Source organism: Macrosteles quadrilineatus, unplaced genomic scaffold (genome assembly GCF_028750875.1).
Source record: "Macrosteles quadrilineatus isolate MER2022 unplaced genomic scaffold, UCM_ALF_1.0 Scaffold_4__1_contigs__length_99947679, whole genome shotgun sequence".
Classification (NCBI taxonomy): domain Eukaryota; kingdom Metazoa; phylum Arthropoda; class Insecta; order Hemiptera; family Cicadellidae; genus Macrosteles; species Macrosteles quadrilineatus.
The window spans coordinates 17,726,721-17,746,171 of NW_026542597.1; the positions used below are offsets into that span (position 1 = coordinate 17,726,721).

The 19,451-nt window shown below is 35.3% G+C and overlaps 1 protein-coding gene across 1 annotated transcript in view; it reads right to left on the reverse strand.

The window, feature by feature from the left end:
- The window catches only part of LOC128992466 (cullin-5-like), a 29,408-nt gene extending 18,882 nt beyond the window's left edge, over positions 1-10,526 (reverse strand). The window contains exons 1-2 of the mRNA XM_054416052.1: positions 10,397-10,526; positions 2,640-2,849 (exon numbers count right to left, since the gene is read on the reverse strand). Coding sequence (XP_054272027.1) covers positions 2,640-2,849; positions 10,397-10,414 — 228 coding nt within the window. The 5' untranslated portion in view covers positions 10,415-10,526. The remainder of the gene's footprint in view (positions 1-2,639; positions 2,850-10,396) is intronic.
- Between the last annotated feature and the right edge of the window lie 8,925 nt (positions 10,527-19,451).

The window sequence follows — 19,451 nt, forward strand, 5'->3', positions numbered from 1 at the left end:
ATTGTCAGTTTGTCATCATCGTTTGTAGCTCGAGCTCATCTGATCTGTTTGTTATCTGTGCGGCAAATTTATAACATCATAAAGTGCGTTACGATTTTGAGAACTGATTATCTTATAGCTGGAGTAAACAAAAAACGCAACTTGTAGGGAGGGCTGGGAAAGGGGGTTAACAACTCCAAGGTCAAGATAGTTTTTGTGCCTCGAGCCTCTAGTGAGAGGCTATAAACAAACGTCATGTCTTGTAACAAAATTGTTGATTGTATCTTTAATGTCGACAAAAGGTTCTGTACTGTATTACGATGGATTTGGAAAGCATCAATCAATAAATTACAGTACTAAAGTTATTAAAATAGGAATTTTATTGACTCTTGCCTAGTATTATAATATTTTCCACTGAAAGTAGGCCTATTTGACTTAACCGTGTTTTGTGTTTATTTGTGACATTTCTATCAATATGAAAAAGGAGATAAGAGTAGTTTATTTGATAAATAATGCAAGTATGATTTCAAAATAATGATCATGATCATATAATTCCAAATGAATAGCACTTCATTATGTTATGATTTTAGGGATTGTCCGTTTCATCCGACCTTTTGAATTATCCGACCTAGATCCGGTCCCATTAGGGTCGCTTAAGAGGGGGTCTACTGTAGCCGCCATTTTGTTTTTTTCACTTATTAATTTTTTTCTGAAAATTGGTTAAACATACGAAGTTGAAACTTTGCACAAACATTTATGACAACTAGACAAAGCTACAAAAAAATTATGACGATTTTTCAAATTCATAAAACAAAATGGCGGCTGTTTAAAATTTTGTTTCCTAAATTACTCGAAAACCGTTGATGTTACAAAAATTTTACAAGAATAACTTTTTTAAGGCAATTCTATTACAAATCGATCGACACCTTAATCTTTAAGATCGGACGAGTATTAACTGAGATATGACAGTTTTAGTGATACGTGACCGCCGGATATTAGTTGCAGCGCATGCTGAAAGCGGTCACGTATCACTAAAACTGCCATATCTCAGTTAATACTCGTCCGATCTTAAAGATTAAGGTGTCGATCGATTTGTAATAAAATTGCCTTAAAATAGTTATTCTTGTAAAATGTTTGTAAAATCAACGGTTTTCGAGTAATTTAAGAAACAAAATTTTAAACAGCCGCCATTTTGTTTTATGAATTTGAAAAATCATCATAATTTTTTTGTAGCTTTGTCTAGTTGTCATAAATGTTTGTGCAAAGTTTCAACTTCGTATGTTTATTCAATCTTCAGAAAAAAATGAATAAGTGAAAAAAACAAAATGGCGGCTATCTGAGTAAATAAGGACTTCCGGACAATTTAAATATGATATTTAGATATGTTTCTTACCCAGGAACAATGCCCTAAAATATTGGTAGAGAGTTCCGGGACACCCTGTATAAAAATTTAGTACCTGCTTTTAAGAAGCAACTAAGCCATTCATAATGGTGCTTTGTTAGGTCCATTTTCGGATAATTTTATGTTGGGCTAGCCTACTTGAAAGATTTTTGCAGGCCATTTCCCTATTCCATAATTAGTAAAACCACTAGTTTTAAAGACACTTAAAGTATTTCCACTGTCTTGTGCCATGCATAAGGTGCTCTGTTTAGGAAATTTGGGGGCGGAAGAGAAAAATTCCCCCTCATGGAAGGAGGGAGGGGGCAACAAATATCCCTCGGCCCTATAAGGTGTCTCACACAAATCACGGGCCTGCAGCCATATATAGTACCATAACCAAACACACTTTGACATCTTAACATCAGGAAATGTTGTACTAAGGGTGAATGCAAAGGTGTCGCCTACCCTTTATTTATACTGAAGTTCTTTTACTTTCAACGGTTTTTTGTTTATTCTTCTGACAACTAGGCTACACAGTCTCCAATGTGGTTTTTCATTTGGGATTTTCTAGCTTTTGCTGGATTTGTGTACTATTCTTTTTGAGTTTTAGGTACTTTTTTACAGCAAACAGGATCAGATTCCAAATCCCAAAACTCTTTAGAACACTTTTTTACTAGTGATGGAAATGAAAACTAACAAAGAATCCACGATCAACTTCCACCCATAAAGACCACACCGTGGACCCCATTCAACAAGCTTTGGTAGAGACCATTTCATGAGTTGTAACTTCAAACCTGACAGATAGGATTAGAACTCTCAATATACAGGGCTGTAACCATGCTTTGGAGAAATCTTTACTGTTTGCCATTCACTGGTCGACAAAAACCCCAAGCGTAGTACAATAGTGCTCTACACTTCGCTCAAGATTTCAGACGTATCAGGTTTAGCCTTCAGCTGTTTTCTGATGTTTGGATGTGGGCCTATTGTGTTTCAGTACAGTACAATAGATGACCACAGGCTTGCGATTTGCAGTACACATGCAATGGGCCTGAGAGATAATTAGACCTCCCTCCCCCCTCCTATCAAATGGAATTTATCTGTTCCTTGCACCTCCAAACCTCCTAGAACCTCTTGCGCCTTATTTACTAAAGCGACCCTGGATGACCAATATTATCTACTAAGGCCTTAACACTCAAAGAGTTAAAAAACCGAATGCCTGTAATAGACAGGTTATTCCATGTTGAGGTTCTGGACTTAAGGACTGAATGACAAAACTCACCGCTTGGGCTCGCTGAATAAAATCCATAATATCGTCTCGAAGGGCATCCTTCACCTTCGGAGGACCTTTTTCATCCCATAGGCAAACCAAATGCACTGAGTAGAAGAGGTCTTGCCATTCGTTCTGGGTTACTGGCTCTTGCTGCAGAAGTTTGAGAATTATAGGCCTCATAGACGGCCATTTGTCTTCAAACATCAACTGCCCTTTATCCTAGGGAAACATACGCAACAGTTTTATGTTTCTTGCATAAAATCAATATGTTAAATTTTCCTTTACTCACTTAACTAAAACTTGTCATAGCAGAATGAGGGTATAGGCCTAAACATAGAATATTACGTTGTAGGTATAAAGTTTCCTTCGAGGCATTTAATATAGGATTATTCCAATCTCATAAATTCTAAAAGAAGTATTTTACGACACATAAAACAAACCTTCATGACCTTGGTTGAATTGGAAGTCAATGTGGAAAAGTCTTAAATAAAAAATCATACAACTCTGTCCAAATTATAAGGAAACAAAATAAAGGCAACTTGGATATATGACAGTCATCATCTTAGTCTTCTCCAATCGTGGCGAAATCATGAACGACTCCTGTGGCCACGGAGAAATAGTTAACAACTTGCGCGAGCGCGGAGACCTCCTCTTCGCCTCCTTCAATCATGACAAAATCGTGAATCGTGAAGAACGTCCGAGTTTGCGGGGACATGATCGATCTTTAACTACCTCGGTTATTATAAAATCCTGGACAAGGTCATCTTCCGCGATCGCACATGAATAGTGACAACTCCTACGTTAACGGCGAAATAGTGTAGATCTTTTGCGGTCGCGCGGATTTCATCATCGTCTCCTGCAATTGAAGCGAAACGGGTTATCGGTGAAATAAATTTGTCAAGGAAACATTTGAAGCTCCAAGTGCCCCCTAGGCCAAGGCCCCTGGCCGTGTCCGCCATTAGGGAAATACGGCCCTGAAAGTTTACCAACAGATTGCAGCACTATTATTTTTTCCCCTGTTGCAAAGCGAAAGCATGGGTACAGCAACTAGTACTATATATATATAGTTATATATATATATATATATATATATAGACCGAATAACACGCTTAGTTTGACTTCAGTAGTCTCATCTGATTAGCTTCCGTGATTAGGCTATATTTTAAAATGTATTTAATCCTTAATAACTGAACTGTTACTATGTATGGAGTAATAATGTAAAAGGTCATGTTAGCCCGTAGTGAAATCACAACTTCAGCCTATTTATAACAAAACTCAAAGAATGCCGGACAAAGCTGATGGGCAACAGCTAGTACAATTATAAAAATCAAATACTACAAAACTCCGGATGGCTAATATTGTAAAAATTTTACAAGAACAAAAAAAAAACTGTTTTGGATGTTTTTATTATTTAACCGAGTTCTAACATAGTGGCGACAGTGACAGGATATTTAGCCCTATAGGCTAGTTAAAATTCAATTTAGGATTAAGCCTATATTTTACAATGGATAAGCTGAATTCATTAAAGCCAAAAAGGACTCAACTAGGAAGGACTTTTACAAAGTGTAGTAATGAAATATGTATAAATGACTAGCAGAAAATATTGAAGATGAAGTAACAGCAAATATTTACTGTATCTAGCCTACACTGGGATATGATGTAATTTATGACTACTTACAGTTTTTTTTCATGCTGAATCCATAAATGCAAAAAATTTTTGTGGGAGAGATTCCTAAGTGGCCGTAGAAGGAAGGTTAAGATTACAAATCTAAGGATAATTGAGCGGTACTGAAGGTAAAATATGGCGTGGTCTGGACGGGTCCCTATGTGAACTGAGGAGAGATGTGACACCGTAACCAAATTCACCCAAATTTATAACCAAATTAGTCAGGGAGGTATGGTAATTTGAGTGAGGACTGAGTGAGGAGGAGAGCAAACAGCTGTTTATACTTGACTTAATGCAAAATGCAATTAACTCGTTTTGAAACCAAATAATCAGTTCTTATTTAGGCATGTGAGGAAGGTGGGTCGGATTTTATATGGATCCGTGACTGTTATATAAGTGTTTTGAAGTGAGGTAAGATTAGGAAGGTAAATGCTAGGTTGTAATGAACCGACTCATTAATTTATGAGCACTACTTCCGGACTGTTTTTGCACAATTAAATATTGTGTTTCACCCAATATTTCAATTGTGCAAAAGCAATCTGGAAGTATTATAAATTAATGAGTCGGTTCATTATAACCTAACCTTTAACTTACCTAGTCTAACCTCACTTTAAAGGACTTAATACAGTGACGAATCCGCATAAAGTTCGACCTATATTCCTCACGTGCCTTTTCTTACATAAAATGTAATTTCAAAATTAATATTAAGGTTGGGTTGGGTTAGGTTAGGTTAGATTAGGCCTAGATTAGATTAGCTGAACTTAATGTAATATAAAAGGGTTTCAATAATAACTTGTTTACTGCAGTATGTCTTAGGGCTAAAGAAAATATTGTTATCAAGCATGGAATCTCTCATTGTTGGGGTTTCCTTATTACAAATGCAATATCATTTATTAGTTGCTGATAAATGAAATTATGCACTGTGGCACGTTTTCACTTTTAGGCACAATGGAATTATGTACTATGGGATTATGCACTATGGTACGTTCATCAAGACGTTGAGGATTGGAATGAGGACGATCATGTTGGCAGGGGCCTGGCTACTATTACTGGTATTTTACGATAATGAATTCAATTTTAGCGAATTTCCCATATAGGGAATAAGCTATTACCGTAGTACTCATGGTAAGACCTGGACCCGGGACCGATTTTTTTTTTTCGTTTTGAGGTCCCTAGAGGCCAATAACACCATCCGTTCAAATTCATATATATACGAATAAACGTATATATATGAATAATGAATATATGAATAAATATATATATATATATATATATTTATATATATATATTTATATATATATATATATATATGTCCGTTAGCGCGATAACTCGAGCAAAAATGATCCGATTTTGATGAAATTTGGTACAAACGTGTAAACCTACGTTTATTCGAACAAGTTTGCGAACCAGCATGATCGGACCATGGGAACAGGGGTTTATGGGGGCTTTTATGGGGTAAAAATGGGTTTTTCCTATTTTTGACCCAAAAAACATAAAATTTTGAAATTTCTTTCCAAACTATTTTGTAGAGCTTAAAAAAACAAATAATTTGGTATATTGTAGCGTTATAATACGCCTAATGGTTACGGATAAAATTCCAAAAAATTGTTAATTGAAAATTCCCATGTTATTCTTATGGAGAATAAGTAAACCGTTGTAGTGTGCTTGTTTATTAACATATTTTGCCCAAATTTGGAAAATGTTTTTATTTCTTACCAACTATTAACATTTTACATAAAAAAACACTTTTACCCTCCCTGTTGCAGCAAACCTAAGTATGTGTTAAACTGATTCTATTTAAATAGGGAATAAATGTGCTATTTTTAAGGATACATTTTAGTCTAAATCCAATCAGGCAAATGGAAATTCGCTTAGTCTGCAGGTTTGCTGCGGCGGGGGTATTTTTTATTTATGTTCATATGTGATTAATAGTTTATGTATCGTAGTTGATTTATTGTATTTTCTAAACGGCACCAAAGTCCATTTGCGTTTAAAAATCTAATTATTGCATAGTGTAATTCAGATTTTGCTCTCATGTCGTCGTGAGTGGTTCTTTCTGTTTTATTGAATGTAAACAACTGGCAGCTGTTTCCACTCCACAAACCTTCCTCCCCTTTCAGTTTTAGTCGCCACTAGAACTTGGACTCGTCCAAACAACAAATATGTGAATAACTCAACAAAACTGAAGCTTGATATTAATTATTTAACTGTACGGCCACTTAGGAATCTCTCCTACAAAAACTTATTGCCTATTTGGATTCAGCATGTAAATAGAAATCTAAAAATTACATCATATCCCAGTGAAGATACAGTAAATAATTACCAAAGTAACAATTAAAAGTATAATCTAAATAAGTTGCAAGATAAAGCTGATAGACTTTATAAGCTAGATGAAGACATCAAGGAAGCCTGTTTGAAGATCCTGCAACAACGGAAGAGGGCTTAGAAGCTGAGTTTCAATCTACAGAATCTCACAGAGACATTTTATCTTCAATTCGAGCTAAGTATGACCATTTCATTATTCAGGTTGGCCTAGGCCAACAGTCAAGAAGTGAAATCGGATATACTAGTACTCATGTTCACAGCCTTAAACTCGTACCTAAGAAAGGGTACCTTTAAGTCTACCTAAATTGCAACTAAACCAGTTTGATGGAGATGTCAAAAACTGGATAGGGTTTTGGGGGCAGTTTAAAAAGGTTCATGAGGATCCTGATCTAGAACCTAAGTTCCAAAGTTCCGAACTTCCAATACCTCATCCAATCTGTAAAACCAGGATCATCCCCTAGGGAATTAGTAGAAAGTTTTCCACCATCCAGAACTAATTATGGAAAGGTGCTAGAACAATTAAAATTAAGATTTGGTAGGGATGACTTTTTAATAGAAGTAGGCCGATATCTGAGGGAACAGCTTAGTTTAATGGTCCAACAAGTAATGCTAGGTCCTAATACTAAACTGTGCCGACTGTATGACAAACTATAAACACAGTTTAGGCCTAAGGGCACTTGAAACTTTAGGTGTCACTTCACTTCAAACAAGTATGCTTCAATGCTGTAGGCCTACCCTCTTGTAGAATCAGCTTTGCCCGAAGAAACATTTAGAGCCTGGAAGCCAAAAACGAGCCTGGAAGCAGCATCGTTTAAGTAGGTTACCACAGACACCCTCGACTTCTACATCGTCAGATCTAGTAATTATTAGTAATTTTCTAGAAGAACACTTCTTGATTTACCAAAAGACTGATATTGAGAGTGAAGAGAGGCTGGCACTTGCTCGTTCAAGTTTTAAGTCTGCCACTCCAGGAGACAATAACGAAAAAATACAGCAGCCCCAGGAAAACGTCAACGGTACACGAACCTCGTCAGATTCAACCTACGGTAGCAGCTCTATTGACAACTGGTACAGAGGGTCCTAGAGGGTCGGTGAGTAACTGCACTTATTGTTCAAAAGGACATAATGCTCAAGACTGTTCCTATTTTCAACAGTTAACTTTAGATTAAAGAAAAGAGCATCTGAAAAAGAAAAATTACTGTTTTCTATGCTTGAAACTAAGCCACACAGCTAAAGCGGTGTTTACACTGTCGTGGGGCCACGTCCATAACAGGCGTGGTCGCCACGCCAATGGACAGCCGTACGCAAATGCCGTGGCGCAACGGTACCATCCCACGGCCACAAGCAGCGGTGTAGTGTAAACAGTTTTCTGGTAAAAGCGTATCCATTAAAGGCATGTTCATTTTTATTCACGGGTGCGTTATGGATGGTGCTAAAAGATTAATTATTGAAGGTTGTGCTACAAAGAGTGTTATTTTAGCTGATGAAATAGCACGGCATTTAAGTGTTATTAAAAAAAGAACGAAACCAAGCTGTAGCTTTCAATATTTATATCAAATAAACAAGGTTCACTTTGATACAGTTCAAGCATTCGAATTGTTTGAACTTCCGTTAATTTTAAAGACTGCTTTGTTTTCACTGGTTTTGATTCGACTTGTGTCAATGTTATATATTTTTTTTGTTTTCGTCATGGTACTTAAAAACTAAGACGACAACCACTGACTTTAAAGAACAATAGTTAAAACTCGTAGTACACACAACGACGAGACGAAACACAATGACTCCTCACCACGTCTAGCCACGCCTGCAACAGGCGTAGCAACCAAACACGGTTTGGTTAGTTCCAAAGGGCGTGGGGAACAGGCGAATTGGGTTGCCATGTCTGTTGCTCCCACGTCTTCACTGTTTACACGAAGCGTGGCCACACTTGTCAAGAAAGTGGGAAAATTTCTCACCTACACGCCTGACTTTAGCCGTGGCCCCACGACAGTGTAAACACCGCTTAAAAGATGCACGGTATTTGTAAAATGCCTCTTCTGTTGTAAAAGGCATTATGGGATCATGTGTAGGGCCTAAGGACTTATATGCAAGTAGCTTAACCCCTTAACCGCCGTCTAAGTAGCCTAGTCAAAATCCGCCACTGCCACTTATTTTTGCCGTTTTTTTACGATTTTTACTTGTGATTAAAAAAAATTGTACCAGTTGTTTTTTTAAAGAAAATAGTTATCAATATTGTTTGTAGACATCTTCAAAAAAATTAAGCTTTAACAATACTAAAATTTGAGATTGGGGGGGGAGGGGTTCGGGGGTTTCTTGAGTTAGGCCTATAATAAAAATTAGGCCTACAATAAAGTCTACAACTCTAATAAATCGTCATCCTCAAGCATGTCACCAGCTATTACGACTAATATTTACTACTCACTCAACACTACCAAGTAAATAACCACCAAAAATCACAATTATAATGACACGCATAATGTACGTAAGCATTACGTAAGCTTCCGCAAGCACGAGTTTTACTGAAACTACGAACGGAACTGATCGGGACCATTACTGACCTATAATACCTCACTAAAATCCACCAGATTGCAGCACTAGTCAAGCAGCACTGTCAACAACTTGTTTACGTACGTATATCAGAGATAAGGCGGGAAGTGAGCTGTTAAAAATAAAACACAACAGCTGATTACGTCAACACGAGATAACTCGTACGTGGCGGTTGCTCTGAAAACTAGTATCGCCCGGCATATCTCGTGCGTGGCGGTTAAGGGGTTAAGATCTAAAATTGATGTTGACAAACCAGAAACATGTTAGGCCTAACTTAAAAGAAATATGTTAGTAGGTAACTTAAATAAGTTAATTAGTTTTGATTGGAATTTTGATAGGCCTAAGTAACGTTGTTAAACAAAATTCCAAGGTGGGGAAGATGTTGTAAATTGAGATATTAAGTTAATATAAGGCCAGATTATTCAACATTAGATTTAAGTATTTGTTTGTCTTTGGGTAATTATGTCAATCTCCAGTCAACGCTCTAAAAATTATTAGTTTTTTTTAACTGTTCGTTTTTTGGCGCTGATTCCAAAAATGATAATTTATTTTTTGCGAAAAAAGCTCTGTTTTCCAGAAAAACCTATTCTAACCTAACCAAAAATAAAGCCCGCATTCCACAACGGCTTAGAGTCACCCGCAATGCACTATGCGGCAGTTTATCTATGAGTAGCCAGCGGCCCGCTTTTCCAGGGATATTTTAAAATCACCCGCTCTTCCGATCTTAATAAAAATTACATATTCTTGTTTAGGATGAAATTCCGCACAATTTGAGAACCCACAACATGTATTTTGGGCAAAAAAGTAATTTTCCATTTTTCCGGAAAACTGAGGTTTTCCGCAAAAAATGACTATCATTTTTGGAGTCAGCGCTAAAAAACAAATAGGCCTAGATAAAAAAAATAATTTTAGAGCGTTGACTGGAGGTCGACATAGCCTAATTAGGATTTAGGTTAAAGGAACACAGCAATTTTGTTAATGAAAATTGAGAAATGTAAGCTCTTATTATTTACACCGAGTTCTAACATTAGCCATCAAGTAGGCTATTGTTTTTGTGAGCTAGGGTACAGCGCAGCGATTAGCAGAAACTCTGCCTCTCAAGTAGCCTAAGGTTCTGATTTGTCAAACAAGTAGGCCTAGCTTACAGTACTTAGGTGAGGCTATAGAGGCCTACTCCAAATTTGATACTTTGAAATATATTTTGACGTATTTTAAATGCTTAATTTACCTTTAACATAGCCGTCATGACACAACCATAAGTTATTCAAGCCTAGGGATGATGTTGCTAAATAGTGAATAAAGTAACTGTGCGGCTGAGCTGAGCTGAAGACTTTAGTTCTAGTTGTTGTTAGACTTGGTGCTGTGCTGTGGTTCGCGTTCGATACCGTCCGACCGTCCCGACCGTCGTGACGTGAAGTTAGCGGGAGCGGCTCTTTTCATCGGCGTTTTTTCGGATTGTAATAGATATGGGTTGGTACGCCTGCGGACGCCACAAATGTGTTTAGCAGGGATGTCGGAAAAGCAATTCAATGACAATATGATGCGAAATGATGTTTTTACGAAACTCGACCAAAAATATATAATGTACAGACTTCTCTATTTTCACCCCACACTGTAAATAAAACATGTGATTGGCATTTCTTCTATTTGTTTTGATTTTCTGTTTATATTTCGTTGTTATTTCGTCACCAGCATGACAACCCATAAAGCCCATGTTAATTTTATTCAAATTTCAAATTCATTTTTTGTGCTTATTTCTGAGCCTATTTTAATTTTTAAAGGGTTTCTGCACACCTACAGAAAAATATCTTTCTAACGGTATGCGTAGATTTTCCCTGCGATGCACACGAGCTGAGAAAAAAGGTTTTAAAGAAACATGCTTGCCTATTAATATATAGATAGATAGATAGATAGATACCTTAATAAAACGTGTATAAACGTTAAAACTAATTAGTTTACGTATTGAAATAGACATATTTGAAGCCGTATTGTACATTATACGTCGCTATGGCTTAACAAAACGCGATCAATAAAACTCCTAACATAAAAAAGTGCATGATCTTTTTCCTAAGCCCATCACATCAACTTTGAGCTATTCTAATGGTAATATATGTGGAGTGTTTGAGTAAATTAATGAAAAATTAAGAGAGAAAAAATAAAAGTCATGTTTACAAGAAGAACAGAAAGGAATGATGTTTATTTATATAATACAATGGATTATCTTTAAATCATCCGCTGTTTTAGTAATTTAAAAATTCTAAACAGACTAAAGAAAATTTTTAGATAAAAGAACTGAACAATATACAGCGTCCAGAATAATCAGTATGAGTAAGATTGAGGGAGACCCGTAAATTACAAAGCTATATATTAAAAACTATATGGTTGATACGAACTCGTGTCAGGACAAAGTGCACAATCTTTTTCCTAAGCCCATCACATCTACTTTGAGCTGTTAAAATGGTAATATAAAGCGTGTACAATAATCAGTATGAGTATGATTGAGGCAGTCCCGTAATTTACGAAGCTATGTGGCAAAATCTGTAGTTAATAGTAACTCGCATCAGGAAAAATGCACAATCTTTTTCCAAAGCCGACCACATCAACTTTGAGCTATTATAATGTTAATATACAGCGTGTAGAATAATCAGCATCAGTATGATTGAGGCAGTCCCTTAAATTACGAAGCTATAAGCAAGTCTAAAATGGTTGATACGATCCCGCGTCAGGAAAAAGTGCACAACCTTTAGCCTACCCTAAGCCCACCACATCAACTTTGAGCTATTATAATGTTAATATATAGTGTGTAGAATAATCAGTATGAGTACTCGATTGTGGCAGGCTCTTAAATTTCGAAGCTATAAGGCCAAGTCTATATGTTTGGTACAAACTCGCGTGAGGAGAAAGTGCACAATGTTTACCCTGGAGGTCCCTAGAGGCCAAAAACACCATCCGTTTTATAAATTATATATGTGCCCGTTAGCACGATAACTCGAGCATGATACGATTTTTATGAAATTTGGTATAAACCTACATTTATTCGAACGATTTTGCGAACCAGCATGATCCGACTATGGGAACGGGGGTTTATGGGGGGTTTTATGGGGTAAAAATAGGTTTTCCAATTTTTTACCCTAAAAACACAAAATTTCGCAATTTCTTTCGAAACCATTTTGTAGAGCTAATATTAATAAAACAAATAATTTAGTATATTGAACCTTCGTTTGGCCGCCAAATACCTGAATCTAATAATATCCACAAAAAGATTGTATTTTTTTAGCCCAGAGAAGGAAACTATACAGTTTTGATATCTCCTTTCTCATTTCTTGATGTTCTTGCTCAAACCAAGTAGGTAGGCCTAAGCTTAGGAGATTTCTTATACTTCATACTTCTAACAGGGTATAAAGTGTCAAAAAGCTCTGAATAATGCATGAAAACAGATCAGGAAAATTATCACAGGATTGATAGTGAGCCAATTAATTGGTGTTCGTTCAGCATGTAAGACATAAAGTTCTCATTGTTATTTTTTGTCAGTGGGCGTTAGCTTAATTTCCAGAGCCTGATTATCTAGTGCGGCCTTGGCCTGATGGTCAGAGTCAGATAAAGAGGCACTGCAGTAACGTTAACATCTAGGAGTTGTCTTGGGTAGTTGGTAATAACATTTTCGAAACAGGCGGGTCCTCTTGTAGGCTTCTCGTTTTGCACAATAGCAGTCAACAGAGCAGAGAGCATCAGACGGTCCAAGAATTGATAAAAAAATTCACTATAAAATACCTAAAAGCTTGAAAATCACCCTAACCACCTCACTCTAAACCTATTTGACGATTATTATGTCCGATTTCATATAGTACTGATTTACTTCGATACTTAAGTATCAAAATGGCTGTGGATGGACAACACTTATGAAAATACCGAATGAGAAATAGCAGAGACGAGACGACGGGACGAGGACAGACGACACAACACGACCTTTGATTTGATTTGAAATGAAGAGTGGCAGTGGTGTGGAGAGGTTAACAAACCAATTATTTTGTTTTTGTGGTTATTTTTATTTTAAATTTATTGTATTAGCCTATTTTCATATTCTATGATGACTGATGAGATGTGCGATTGCGATTGGGACTATTGACAGTAGGACAATTTTATTGTGTTAGTTACTGTTATGTGAAGTTTGCATTGGATAGTACACTCAACATTCAGTAACATAAACTAAGGCCTACCGAAGCTTCCATTAGTTTGGAATTTTATAGGTAGCCTAATGAACAGAATACTGTACCAGGATATAAGGAACAGAGATAGTCTGACTGTACACACAAACTGACAATCCTGCAATGTAACCATCATCATTGTAAAGTAGGCCTAAGTTACTTCCTAGTTTTATTTCTTTACCAAACAATCACTAGGCCTATCACTGCAGTCTATCCCATCACCATCAGATCAGATAGAATGACAAAAGAAGTGAAAGTTAATCTCCTTTGCAGCAAAAGTTGTTGCAAATGTTATGTTTGTGGCCGAAACTTTGGTAAAGATCCCAGCAGGACTTTAAAAAAACATTTGCTATCTCATGTTAAATCCAGTTTATGTGCTATATGTGGTAAGTCTGTAGTAACTTTATCAATGCATGAACGTCGTTTTCATTTTCCTAAGGTTTATGTTGATAGTGAACAGACAACTGCAAGGTTAAGCCCGAAAAAAAGGAAAGTTACATTGAAGAAAACTCCAAAACTCTCGCACAAAACTGCTTCCCGTCAAAAGAGAAAACGTATACCTCCCAAATGGCAGTGCAGCACTTGTGGAAAGATGTATCAAAATGCTGTACAGCTGAAGGATCATAATTTTACACATACTAATGAAAAGCCATACCAGTGTCAAATTTGTGGTAAGTCTTTTAATGTACGATACAACTGTCAAAAACACAAGATGAGGGTTCATAGTAAAACCCTTTATCATTGTGATTTGTGTGGCAATGGTTTCAAATCGGTTCCATCTTTGCAAGTTCATGTCAGGAAGCACAGTGGAGAACGTCCTTACAAGTGTCTTGAATGTGACAAAAGCTTTTTAATAAAGCCACATCTTAATAGACACTTATATGTTCATGGTAAAGAACGCCCATTTAAGTGTACAGTTTGTAATAAAGGATATACATCCAACTACGAGCTTCAGAATCATATTGTCTCACACTCTAAAAAAGATTGAAAACGCCTATATTTGTAAAATAAAACCAGTATAACCTTTGCAAGATCAATCTTGTAGGGTGAAATATTACTATCCAACCCCATCGTACTAGGCTACATAAATATTAAGTTAAGGCCTAAATAAAAGCATCATGGATTTAAGCTTACCGTTCTGCAGAGAACTTAAATTTTTTAAGAAAATAATTTAATTCAATAGGCCTTTAACTAATAAAATATTGAAATATTCAAAAAATAATTCGATATTGTAGCCTAAGATGTAAAAATTACTTTTTTACGTTTAAGGAGCAAACTCTCTCATTCATGCAGACATTTTGAGCGAATTTTAGGCTACTTGAATTGAATTGAAACCCAATATTTATGTTTTGATGTAATTTAAAGTTATGTATAACTTATACATTATTAGCTCTTTTCTTCGCTGTTGTTTTGACTTCAACGTACTTCTTCAACCGAAAAAGATTTAAATGGGTAATTAATGCTAAATTGAATAGCCTATTCATTGGGATATGAATAAAATTATTTGGGTTTTTTACTCCGAAGTAGCCTAGGTATGGTATAGCCTACCAGTAATTTAATAAGCGAATTGAAGAAAAAAAAAAAAAAAAAACAACAACACATTGAAATAATTTGGTTACATAACCTAACCTAATAAGAACCTTTCTTCAGGTTTTTTCTTAACCTTTTTGGTATAACAAAACAGTAGGGACCAAGTTTTACATGTAGTCCATTATGGCATGGAGAATAATGTGGCTAGACCTGGAGAAGCACCACTTTTGAGGGTCTAAATTGTGAGATACAGTTAGTTGTTGTAGCTATGTAAAATTTAGGACCATTCCTCTAATCAGGGGGACAACTTAATTTATCAATAGGGTGAAGTGGGGTAAGTGGAATCAGGTTTTAGCATAGTTTAGCTTTGACCTCACATTGATCAGGTAAAATTATATACTTGTAATTGTGAAATTTGTTGTACCATATCTACAACTTAGCTTTTAAAAGACAACTTTTAAAAAATCTTAAAAATAAATAAAAACAATTTGTTTTGTGGTTCCAGTTGCCCCACCATGGGGCAAGTGGATGGCCTCAATGGCCTTTACTGATCAAAGTTCTGTTGGGGTCAAAGATAATTTATTTAAAACAATTGTTAAGTCAGATTTTGTTTAAGTTAATAAAATTTGGAAGAGCTGGACAGCCGGGACGCTGTTTATTTGAAAATACCTAGCTCTGTGTAGGCAACTGTTATAGTGCTATAATAGATTAGGAAAAATAGTACCTACCTGCAATTGATCTTGGAAGATTTTTAATACATGAATGTCTTTTTTTCTTTATTAATAAATCATGCAGGTACATGTACACCTGCTATTCCTCCCTTATTTGTAAATTTATTGTTAAAACACTAGCTAAATGGCGTAGGCCTATATTAAGATCTAATACTGCTGTTTACTTTACCTAGGTTATTCCAATAACTCTATATGTTTGAACGTTGTGTATCATGTGAATTTTTATATGAAAGCTGTATCCAAAAGATGTAACCAGATCGAGTTTGCAAATCCTAGCTCATACCTTTTCCTTTTTAAAATTGTAGTATAGTGTAATATTGTAAAATGTATTAATGAATTGCAATTTTGTAATTAGCAAACAAAAGTAAAATAATTATATTATATTACATGCACAAGCCAAACTCTGTATTTCTTTATGATTAATTATCCAGCTATAAGAAGTGTTATTTTATGTCTGTTTAGTTGGATATGGGTCCTTCCAAGAAGGAGAATTCTTTCAGAGAAAAGGAATTCTCTGATTCTAAATTTCTCTTTGTTTGATCAGGCAATGCTGACAAATAGTATTGTAAAGTGTTGACTGGTACACAGTATTAATACAAGTTTTATAATGTATATGTTTTTTAAATACTTTTTTAGCATTTAATGGTTAAAAAATAAATACTTAAGTAATCATTGAAAATTATATTGTTTTTTTAATTATATACCTTGTGTTATCCCTTTTTAGTGGAAAAACACTACTTTTTACTTTCTACCATAGTATATGGAGAAAGTATTGTTTTCGTCCAATTTTTTCGAGTTTGAGTTTTGAGTAGATGGTATATCCGTTTTGGGTCATGAACCCTTCCCATTAAAAATCCCCATAAAATAAGAGAAAATCATATAAAAAAAACCTGGTTTAGATCGAAATTTGTATGTGATAAGCCTTATAATTCCAAACAACATAGTGCAACCCCTCATTGCTGTAAAAATTACGGTTTAAAAGTTATTGTAACTTATGTTATTTCCCCATAAAACATTGTTTCTTCGTAATATTGCCAAACGGCTAAACCATTTTCCAAAATAAACTTATCACACACTTTTTAAATAAGTTCCCATAATATTTCCCATAAAATACCAATTTAATAAACGGACAAATGGATTGATAAAGGTTGTTGACAAGCTAATGGGAGAAAGTATGTCTCAGATTGCTGATACCGTTTATTATTAATTATTTGGCACAAAACAATGTTCTTTATTATAGGCACGTAATACGTGTACCTACACTTGAAAGTTGGCAACATCCATTTTAAGATAAAAGCCAGTGTAGGAATTTTTTTATAAACTCAGTTTGGAATTTTTATTTAAAAACAATAAAGTTTCAATAATTTCTAAAATCTCTTGTTCCGAAGCGGTAGTGTGATCTACAATATGTTATGGAACACAGATTTGCAGATTAATAGAAAGTGAAAATAATAAAATCAGTACAAACCTTTTTAAAAACAAAATCATTCAGACTTCTTTGTAACCAACCAAAATATATGTATTATACCGGGCAGAGGTGCCTAGAGGGGGGGGGGGCAGTGGCGCACAAACTTGTGCCATTATTCTTGATATTTACTTCCTTATAAGGAAATTCGCTAAAATGCAAGTAAATTAAAATGCATTATTTTGAAGAAATAAAACTACCAAAGCATAATCTTAACAATCTTTTTGAATGCCTGTAATCCTTTTTGTTTTACCCCTGACGGTAAATTATTGTAAACCAGGGGTCCAAAGTATGAGATAGCATTTCCCCCCCATCTCAGTTCTGTCCCAGCCCAACAAACCTCACATAAACCTCAGTTCTTCGTACCAAACTTGGTATTCAGAAACTGAGGCTGGTTTGTTAGCAGCGTCTTGTGAACCAAAATTGATGTTTTTGTTTGGAGATCAGAGATTTGCTGTATGGATAGTGTACGCACTTTCAATCTGAATTCACTAATATATGGTCAAATTTCTTCAAATTGTAAACAAACCTTAGTGCATTATTCTGGAGTCATGTCAGTATTTTGATTTTTTCTTTTGTTAAACAACCAGAAAAAGTAAGTAGGCAGTAATTAATAGATTTATTACACTGCTAGCACTATTTGAAGTTTTTCTGAGGTCGGCAGTACCTCATAGGCATACCCAGAGGGGGGCAGCTGCCCCCCCCCCCTAGAAGCCAGGATAAGGTATAAAAAATTGAGATCCAAGAAAATTTTTATTAGTAAGAGAAAAGATAAGTAAGCTAGTAAACATATTTCTTATGACATTTTTTGACAGATGTTATCAATTTTTCATTAGTTTCTGAGTTCTTTCTTCAGTAAAATAAAAATTCAAACAGTAGTAATAAACAGAACAATTTCTTGCAATGTGTATAAAGTATAAACTAACAACATTGTGTAGTATAATGAATTAATATACACCTATTTTTTTTACATAATTTTGTTTTCATTTGCCTTCAACAAATGTAACAAACAAAATTGCTCTACGGCATAAGTTATCAGGCATTCTTCAAAATAATTTACCATACATTTCGGGTGTTATAAATGGATGTGAAAAGTTGGTATGGACACAAAAAAATCAGTTAAAAAATGTGTATTGTAAAGAAAGCTAAGCAACCTGACCCATTGACTGACAGCGAGCCAATTTATAAACACTGGATTATCGAGCTAGTTTTGTTATATTAATCCTATCCTATACCGTACCATAATATGAGCAATGTTTGCTTGTATGTATGTATGCTTGCTTGCAGAAAAATCTCGAAAACGGCTCCGACAATTTTCTTAAAATCTTGTAAATAGTGTTTATTTTTAGCCTAAAAACGAGTTTACTGCAGTTAGAACTGCCAACAAAAATCTAATTATGTAGAAAAATGAAACTGAAAGTCGCATTATTTAACATTAGTCTTATGGGTAGCTAAGTAACCATGTTGGTTGAATTAAATAACAAGGAAAAAGTAAACAAAAGACAATGAGGTTTAACATACATTCAAATCAGTTTATTGTTTTATAATCAAATAATTTATAAATAAAAAACTTTTTTAACAAAACGTTTATAAACGCACTAAAAAGTAGAAAATAGTTTATAAATATGTGGATAGTAAGATTTAAAACGAAAAACGTGGGGTGCATGCAATTGATAATTTACAATTACCTTCACCTATTGAATTATTATCAATTGCATGCACACCACGTTTCTCGTTTTAAATCTTACAAGTATTTATACTCTCCACATATTATAGATTAATTTATACTTTTTAGTGTGTTTATAAAGTTTTGTTAAAAAAATTCTCCTTTTTAGTTTTTAATTTGAGTGGATGTTAAATCTATTTCAAGCATCTATTTCAGATTAAGACAAAGGCATGTGGGAAATTGGGTACAGCGGATTTTCATCCCCCTGGAATTTTACCCCCTGGGTGAACGTGACGTCACAAACCAGGGGGTAAAATTCCGGCCACGAACTTTTGAGTTTGGCGACATCAGTTTGATGGATTAAACACGGAATTAAACATATATTTTCAAGGTTGTGGATTTAATCAGAACACATCAAATAAAAACCTAGAGTGTACGGGCCGGAATTTTACCCCCGGACTTTTACCCCCTTCATGAGGTCAGCTCAAAATGTACGGTACGGATTTTTACCCCCGGAATTTAACCCCCAGAATTTTACCCCCTGGCCCAATAATACCCCCGTCGTTTGCTGCGGCGGGGGTATTTTCAACTTTACATCACTCGTGAAGTAAAGAAGTATACATCACGCTTGGGATAGGGAAGTTTAACATGGCGGGTTAGGTAAAGAATTAAAACCATGTTTTTGA